Raw genomic sequence first — 9,614 nt, forward strand, 5'->3', positions numbered from 1 at the left:
TTCTTTAGACTTCAAAATAAAATAAAACTATATATTTTAGTTAATGTACCAATATTATAATAAATGCATCATAGCAGCAAGATGTTAATAATAGGGAAAGCTTGAAGTGAGAAGAAGGTATTTGGAAACTATTTTATCTGCTGATTTTTTTCTATAAAAACAAAAAATGTTCCAAAAAATCCTCTGAGTTGAGAATACTTTATGCTAAGTGAAAGAAACCAGATAGGAAAGACCATGTATGATATACTCTTATTTACATGAAATGTCCAAAAAGATAAATTGATAGAGACAGAAAGATTAGGGGTTGCCTGGGAATAGGAAGAGAGAGTAGTTGTAATCAGGCATAAGGGATCTTATTGGAGGAATGGAAATGTTCTATAATTAGATCACGATGATGGTTACATAGCTCAATAAATTTATTAAAAGCTACTTAGTTGTATATGTACTGTGAGTGAATATTTTGGTCTTTAGTAAAGCTGTTAAAAATTCATTTGGAGACAGGGAGATAGCTTGGAGGTTCTAAGCACCTGCCTGGCAAGCTCAGGAACCAGGATCTCAGTACCCCATGCCTTACTGGCCCCACCCTGAGCGTGCCTTGCCCACTGAAACTGGGCGTGGTGGTGCCCGCCTATAAGCCCAACTCTGGGGAGGCTGAGACAGGAGGATCACTGAGTCCTAGCTGCATAGCAAGACTCTGTACCAAATGAATAAATTTTTTAAGAGATTTTAAAAAATTATTTGATATCGCATTTAAAAATTGTTCTCTAACTGTGAATCATACAAACAGTGTGAGATAAGATCCCATGTTTGTAGAACAGAAAATTTGACATTGTTAGGATAGTAATACTACCAAATTGATACTCAGATTCAACAAAATCCCAGCTGGCTTTTCATAAAATGACAGACTGATTGGTGAAACTCATATGGAAATGCAAGAGACCCAGGGAACTAAAACAATCTTGAAAAAAATTTGAAGTACTTACAGTGTGCTACTGGAATAAGGACAGACATACAGACCAAAGTAATAGACTGAAGAGTCTACAAATAAACCCTCACATTTATGGTCAATTGATTTTTTCAAGAGCAATACTAACAATTCAATAGGGGAAGAATAGACTTTTCAACAAATAGTGCTAAGACAACTGCATCTATGTTAAAAAAATGAGGTCAGACCCCTACTTCACACCATATACAAAAATGAACTCCAAATTAATCATAGACCTAGACAGAAGAGATAATACTGTAAAACTCTTAAAGGAAAACATATATTGATTAGACAAAGCCATTTTAGATACACTACCAAAAGTATAAGGAACAAAAGAAAAAACAAATAAATTGAATCACATTAAAATTAAATGCCTTGCCCAGGGAGATGGCTCAGTAGAATAAATGCTTCCCTGGCAAGCGCAAGGGCCTGAGTTCAATCCCTGGTTCTGGAAAAAAAAAATAAATGCCTTTGCACTTCAAAGAATAACATCAAGAAAGTGAAGGGCTATGAATGTAGCTCAGTGATGAGAGTGTTTGCATAGTATGCATAAGGCCCTGAGTTTCATGCCCAACACCACAAAGAAAAGGAAGAGAGAAGACAGAAACAAGACAACTAATATAATAAGTGAAGACATTTGCAAATCATGTATCTAATACAATACTTGTGTCCAGAATAGGTAAAGAATTATTACAACTCTGTGATAAAAAAAACATAGGGTTGGAATGGACATTTATCCAAAGAAAATACATAGGGGCTGGTGAGATGGCTCAATGGTCTAAAGCACCTACTTAGAACAAGCTTAGCAAAGCACAAGGACCGCAGTTCAATCCCCCAGCACCACAGGCCAGCCAGCCCCGCCCCCTGGTGGGCTGAGCTGGACACACACACACACACACACACACACACACACACACAAATAAATAATTTAAAAAATTATTTAAAAAAAGAAAATACATAAATGTATAACAAGCACTTGGAAAGATGTTCAACATCATTAGTTAGTATAGATATGCAAATTATAGCCACAATAAACAAGATCCCACTTCATACTCACTAAGATGGCTTCAATCAAAAAGACAAATAACAAATGTAGGTGAGGAAATGGACAAATCAAAACATTCATGTGTTCTCAGCAGACTTTAAAATAGTACAAGTACTATGTAAAAAAAAAGTTTGGCAATTCCTGCATCTGCGTGTATGCCGTCCTCTCGTTGACATTTCTGAGGAAAGAAAACAGAGTCACTGTGGTTGGAGCAAAGTGTATACAGGGGACAGTGGCACAAGAGGATAGCGAAGTTACCAAGAGCTGCATCATGTAAGACCTTGTAGGCCATGTTCAGACTTTGTATTTTATTCTAAATGTTACAGAAATTTGAGCAAGGGGTCTTGAATCTTGGGAAATTTGTATATACACTAAAGAATGAGAAAGAGAAGATTAGAGAGATGTCAAAGAATTACTGAGCATCCCTGAAGGCATACCAGTGTGTGGAACTGTAGCAGTTTGGTGGGGTGTGTCTGCAGTTATATGGATTGTATGTTAATACCTGGCCCTACTCTGGATCCTTTGAAGCAGAAGACTTGGGTGGTCAGATTTCAGGTTGGGATTTGAGGTTCAGATGGTAAGGGGAAGCTAGCAAAATTAATTTCATCATGGTACTCTAACTCATAACTACTCCAGTAGATTCTTACAGGGAAAAATAGAATTTTCGAGCACTTTTTTCTGTTTTTGTGTTTTGTTTTTTCTTTGAGCCAAGGTCTCCTTATGTAGTCCAAGCTGGCCTTGAAATTATGTAGCCAAGACTGACCTTGAACTCATGACAGTTCTCTTGCCTCATCTTCCCAAGGGCTGGGATTATAAGCATGTACCACCATACTCAGCGTCAATCACTCTTAAAAAAGGAAATGCTCCTTTTCTGCCATTTGTTATTTTTTTACTCTTCTGCTTGAGCAATTACAAGCAATTAAGTTAGCATTAAGCACTTGAGTGTTAGAAAACTTAAATACCAGCCCCAGCTCTCACAGTGATTATGACACCAAGGATAAGTGGCCAAAGTTGACAACCTCGTGAAAATTAAAGAAATCTTTTTTCTAGCTATTTGTTTAGCTTTTAAATTACCCAAAAAACCTTCAACCTCTCTTGGCAACAGTGCTTCTCTCCCAGATTTATCTTTCTTAACCAAATTCCTCATAGTGTTTTAAGCCCTTCCTGACTATAGCTAATGATGGTAGCCTGTACGTACAATAAAACATAGTTTCAGGGCCAGCCAAATAACTCAGTGAATTAAAGCTCCCGCAAGCAAGCACAGGGGTCAGAGGTTCAATCACTGGGCCTGCCATGCAGGCCGCGCCCCCAGGTCAAGCTGAGACAGCAGTTGAGACTAGACTTGGTGGCATACGCCTATAATCCCAGCTCTTGGGAGGCTGTAAACAGGAGAATCACTAGGAGTCTGATCTAGTAGTAAGACCCTGAACAACCTGTAGACCCTTCCCTAAAATAAAAATAAAAATAAAAATAAAACATAGTTTCCCTCAGATCCTATTCCTCCCCCACCCAAAACCTACCCATGGCTTCCCATCTCACTGAGACCAAACTCCTTACAGTGACCTCTTGTACCACTCCACTTGGCTTCATTTCCTCTGCACCAGCCTTATTAGCCTTCTTTCAACTTCTCAAGTGGGCCATGGAAGTCCTTTACTACCTGTCCAATTCATTAATATTCCCCAAGTACCATAGAATAGAATGAATACTCTACAGATGTGTTTGGAGGGAGGTAGTAAGGGTGAGTCATCTTTTATTCCTGAGTCCCATGGCTAAGTAAGCCCAATATGCCCTCAAAATCCTCTTTCAAATGTGATATTCAGCCTTTAAAAGAAGGAAATCTTTCTTTTTTCTTTTCTTTTGTTTTCTTTTGAAATCTTTCTATTTGGAATAACCTAGGTGAACCCAGAAGACATTAGGCCTTGTGAAATAACCTAGACACAGAAAGGCACATATCACTTGATCTCATTTATTTGTGGAATATAAAAAGTCAAAGAGAAACAAGATAAAAAGGTGGTTACCAGGGGCTGAAGAAAGAGGAAAAGGGAGATGTTGGTCCAGGAATGCAAGGTTTCAGAGTGCAGGACAAGTAAGTTCTGACATCTAATGGATAGTACAACAGTGACAACAGTACTCTGTTGTATACTTGAAATTTTGTAAGACTAGATCTTAAGTATTCTTTTGACACAGCAACAGTGGTAACTACCTGAGGTGGTAGATATGATAATTAATTGTAGTGATTGTGTCACCAGGTGTGTGTATTTCAAATCATCAATTTGTACACTCTAAATATATGTAATTTTTAATTGTCAAATATACCTCAATAAAAAGATACTGTTTTTCAAGCCCTCAAGTTATTTGAGCTCTCCTGAACTCTTCTGTAAGTGGAATAAAATTTTGAATTTTACTTCAGTCATATCCAAGAGAAGATAACCAAGCATATGAGAATTTTGGAGTCAAAAGGAACCTGAAGACACCTATCCTGCCCCATCCCTATAGGCGCTTTTCCCACAGCAGCTCTACAGGAGTTCCCTGTGGAGGGGCCTCAGCAGGAACTACAAGAAGTGAAGGGATGGATAGATGCCCAAGTGTTCACTCATACTTGCTTTTCCCCCTACTTTGACCAAAGAAATTCTCTTTTTTGTTTGCCTTTATGTTCTTTGTGTTGAGAATCCACATAAAATTTCATTTGAAAAAAAAGCCTGCTGGTTAAGAAACATTTTAAAACTACTAATCTCAACTGTGCCTGCCCACTGACCAGAAATTTACTCCCTGCTATTCCTTCATGCTGTTTTCATATATCTGTCTTCACCATTTGAAAATGTCACACATGACAAGAATCACCATTTATGCCTGTGGCTGTCCCAACAAAGACAAGTGTACCACAAAGTGGTTCTTTCTATACTTAAAACCAACCCATCAGTTTAGGGCAAAAGCCATACCTTGAAGAACCTGTTTGTTTCATAGATTTATCTTGATCTGCCACATAAAGATGATCTGTGTGTATCTAGCAGTCTGCTGCTATGTTTTGCTGGCAATCTGTCCAATATGTTTCACCCCTGTCAAGACCCTCACTATGTTTTCAGACCTAATTCTAACATTGGATTGTTCCATTTCGTTGTGTGACCATTTCCCAACATTTTGACTAATCAAATATATACTCACATTGCTGTTTTCTTTATCACCTGAATAAGGAGGTCTACATTCCCTGTGTCTGTGTCAGTGGATTCTTCTCCATTTCACTGTCTAAGGAACTTTGGGTCACATGGCTAATGTCAAAGTCACCATCATCGTTACCACCCACACCACTCTTCTGTTATGAAGGCAGGTATTTACCATAATGGATTACCTTCATCATCCATGCATCAGTAATTGGATGACTCACTTTGACCTCCAAAACTCTTTTGAAGGCTGGAAATATAGCTCACAGGCAATATGTGTGAGGTTGTGAGTTCTATTCCCAGTACCAGAAAAAAAAACACCCTTTTGAATGTGGCCTTACATCAAATCACATAAACCTCCTGAGTTCTTTCACATCAGTGAATTACCTTGTGTTTCAGTATTAAATTTTACCCTAGTAATATTCACTCGTTTTGCCAATTTCATCAAATCATTTCAATTTTGAGTGTGTCCACAAAACAGCACTACCATGCCTACCTTTATTTTTGTACCTATTTGTTGAAAAGCTTTCTATCCTGCCACATTTTTTAAAAGGCACATGGCATAGCCATAGAATCAAGACCAGCCTCTACATAAATCCATGCTTTGTTCCTCTATTTGTTTAGCAGGAAACATTTAAAAAAAGGGTCATGGTCCCTTAAAACTTTGTGGTTTGGGTTTCATCATTTCATTTTTGATTAATCTTTTCCAATTTTTCTAGTTTATCACATTTGAATTTGTAAATGTATAATTGAAGTCTATTTTTATTTTATTTATATGAATTTTTTCTCTAGACATTTCATCATTCCTATATACTTTTTAAATTAAAAAAGACACAGATAAAAAAATAGGACAATAGAAAAATGATGGAAATGCTGAATGAACAATACAGGAAACAATTAGGCTGCATGAAACAGATTCAGATATCCAGGGAAATAAGAACTGAAAGCTGGAAAAACTGCTTGAATGAAACTGAAGATAGACTTTCAGACTTTGAAGACAGTGGTGCAGCTAATGAATGTGAAAGGAAAGATCTCTCAAAACTAACAAAAAAAACAGGAAATAACAATTCAGCAGCTACAAAACAATGCAAAGAAAAGTAATATAAGAATAACAGATGTCAAGGGCAGTGAGGACTCAGGACATAAGAGAAACTGTACTGCAATATCCTGTAACTCAGTGATGTCCCAAATTTGCTGATCAAACAGCGCCACTGGTATAGTGGTATCATGCAAGATTCCCAAATTTGCTGATCAAAGAGATTATGGGGCCACAGAGGAAAGTGATCAACGATGTAGAGTGTGCCTAAGGAGAGTCACATGGAGAGAAAACATTCCCTCAGGCTTTCACAGAGAGCACATTGGCCAAGCAATGGCTATGACTCATCCACATGGCTGACACTGACAAAGGTTCTACAATCTGAGCTACAGGATCTCAGGATAAATCCTGAGGGGATTTCACTGACCTTCTCAGACCCAAAAGCTACAACTCTTGTTGCATAGGTCTTGCTTTATCTTGGTCTTAACCATCCAACAAAAAAGTATAAAAACGAAGTATAAAAAGTAAAGCCGGGCTGGTGAGATGGCTCAGTGGTCTAAAGCACCTACTTAGAACAAGCTTAGCAAAGCACAGGAACTGTAGTTCAATCCCCCAGCACCACATGCCAGCCAGCCCCGCCCCCTGGTGGGCTGAGCTGGCCACACACACACACACACACACACACATAAATAAATAAAAATTTAAAAAAAAAAGTAAAGCCATATTAATATGCTGAGCTGTAAAAGGCTCATGTCAACAAATTCTGACATTGCCAGTCCTATGGATAACTCACTACTATTATGGACTACTGGACTATATTGAATTATTTTGCTGAATTCATACACCTACAATATTTAAATGGCAATGGAATACCCATGTCTGACAAAACTAAACAAAAAAGGGAATATAAATGAAGGACCATTTTGTATCTGTATATACAAAATATGAAAAATATATAGCTACTTTCTCTTAATTCAATGAGAAGAAAGATTTGTACTAATAGTGTTTGGACAGGATATCATGTCTGCATCTTGTACTATGAATAACCACTATGAAGACAACAATATGCAATGTATTAATTATTGAAACTGTCCTACCAATTGGTTTTGAAACTCTCGTTGCTATTTGTTCCTTAATAAAATTAATTAAAAAAATTTTTTAAAAAGAGAATAACATGTCAGTGAAGCAGTGGGAGACACCACAAATGACATAAAAAGACTATTTGCAGGAGTACTAGCAGAAAATTTTCTGAACATGAGAAAATAACCTGACGTACAGGTAAGCAAGGCATATAGAACTCCACAAAGCCATAATCACAATAAGTCTACACCTAGACACATAATAATCAAGATCTCAGAAATTCACCAAAAGAATAGAATATTATTAGAAGCTGCTAGAGAAAGGAAATAGATCACCTACAATGGAAAGCCCAACAGAATCACAGCAGATTCTCAACACAAACTATCAAATCAAGAAGAGCTTGGAGGGCTGGGGAGATGGCTCAGTAGAATAAGCACTTCCCTGGCAAGCGCAAGGGTCTGAGTTTAATCCCTGGTTCCGCAAAAAAGAAAAACAAAAGCTGAGAGTGAAGTATTTCAGGTCCTAAAAGAAAATAACTTCTAACCTAGATTAATGCACCCTACAGAACTACCTATCAAATTCAATGGTGAAATAAGATCCTTCCATGAAAAAAAAAAACAACTGTGGAAATTCATGACCACCAAACCAACCCTACAAAGAGTTCTGACAAATATTCTAGAAAGAGAAAGAAGTGATCACAGCTGCAAGGACAATAGAAAGGAACCACCAAAAAGAGAAAGTAATTAAAAAGAGGGAAAAAGGTTGGAAACTATAGCAAGACAATACCATGACAAAGATAAGCCAATACGTATCAGTTATAATCATCAATGTAAACAGCTTCAATTCACCAATCAAAAGAAACAGACTAGCAGATTTGACTAAGAAACAAAGTCCAAAAACATGCTGCATACAAGAAGCACATCTAACTCAAAAGGAAATTCACACACACACACACACACACACACACACAAAGAAAACAAAAAATAAATTCACAAGGGAAAGTCAAAGGATAGAAAACAATCCTCCACAGAAAATCAGAACAAAACAGAGATAGCTATCCTGGTTGCTGACAATATCAACTTCAAACCAAAAATCTTCCAAAGAAATAGAAAAAAGGTCACTACATACTTGCTAAGGGAAAACTGCAAGAGGAAGAGATATCAGTTATAAATATATATGCACTCAATGTAGGAACACTCTCCTACATAAGACAAATTTTAACAGATATGAAAAATCAAATGAACAATACTACAATAGTAACGGGGGATTTTAACACACCACTGTCACAATGAGGCAAAAAAAAATCAGCAAAGAAATAACAGAACTAAACCAAACTTATGAAGAAATTGACTTGGTAGACCTTTACAGAATAAATCTCCCTGCAACAACAGAATACACATTATTCTTAGCTGCACATGGGACATTCTCCAAAATAGACCATATACTAGCACACAGAGTACTCTTAAGTAAATGCAAAGGAATTGAAATTATCCCATGATACTGTCTGATCACAGTGCAATAAAACTGGAAATTACTGACAAAAGAAACTACAAAAACACCATAAACACATGGAAACTAAATAAACTCCTAAACAACCAGTGGGTCACAGATGAAATTAAAGAAGAAATTAACAAATATTTATAATTAAAAAATGTAGATACAACCTACTGAAACCCATGGGATGCAATGAAAGCTGTCTTAACAGGAAAATTTATACTAGTAAATTCACACATTAGGAAAACAGAACAAGCCCAAATAAATGATCTTAAGCTGCACCTTCATCTCCTAGAAAAAGAACACTAAGCCAAGCCCAAAGTCCAAAAAAAGGCAAGAAATTATAAATATTAGAGCAGAAATTAATGCATTGGAGATGAAGAAGATAATATAAAGAATAAATGAATCAAAGAGTTGGTTATTTGATTAAAAGAATTGATAAACCCCTAGCCACCCTAATCAAAATAAAAAGAAAGAAAAACCCAAATTCATGTAATAAAGAATGAAAAGGGTGAAATCACTACAGACACTAGACAAATTCAGAAAATCATTAATACCTACTTTCAAAATCTTTACTCTCACAGAATGGAAAACAGAGGAAATGGACAGTTTCCTAGATACATATGAAGTGCCAAAGCTGAATCAAAAAGATATTCAAGCTCCGAATAACCCAATAATGAAAAACGAAATTGAAAATGTAATAAAAAATCTACCAACAAAGAAAAGGCCATGTTCTGATGGATTCACAGCAGAATTCTACAAGAAATTTAGAGAAGATTTTTTTTTTCCTTGACATCAGTTATTTTATTTATTTTT

At 36.6% G+C, this 9,614-nt stretch overlaps 1 protein-coding gene across 3 annotated transcripts in view; it reads left to right on the plus strand.

Annotated features, from left to right (window-relative positions):
* Hdac8 (histone deacetylase 8) overlaps positions 1–9,614 on the plus strand; it is a 274,832-nt gene that overhangs the window by 46,505 nt on the left and 218,713 nt on the right. Inside the window, exon 5 of one of the 3 annotated variants that reach the window (XM_004646779.2) lies at positions 4,441–4,666. The exons of the other annotated variants lie outside the window; for them this stretch is intronic. Within the exon in view, the coding sequence (XP_004646836.2) occupies positions 4,441–4,498 (58 nt within the window). The 3' untranslated portion in view covers positions 4,499–4,666. Of the gene's footprint in view, positions 1–4,440; positions 4,667–9,614 lie in introns of those variants that run through there. 3 annotated transcript variants of the gene reach the window in all.

The sequence above is a fragment of the Octodon degus genome, unplaced genomic scaffold (genome assembly GCF_000260255.1).
Source record: "Octodon degus isolate 3935 unplaced genomic scaffold, OctDeg1.0 scaffold00280, whole genome shotgun sequence".
Classification (NCBI taxonomy): domain Eukaryota; kingdom Metazoa; phylum Chordata; class Mammalia; order Rodentia; family Octodontidae; genus Octodon; species Octodon degus.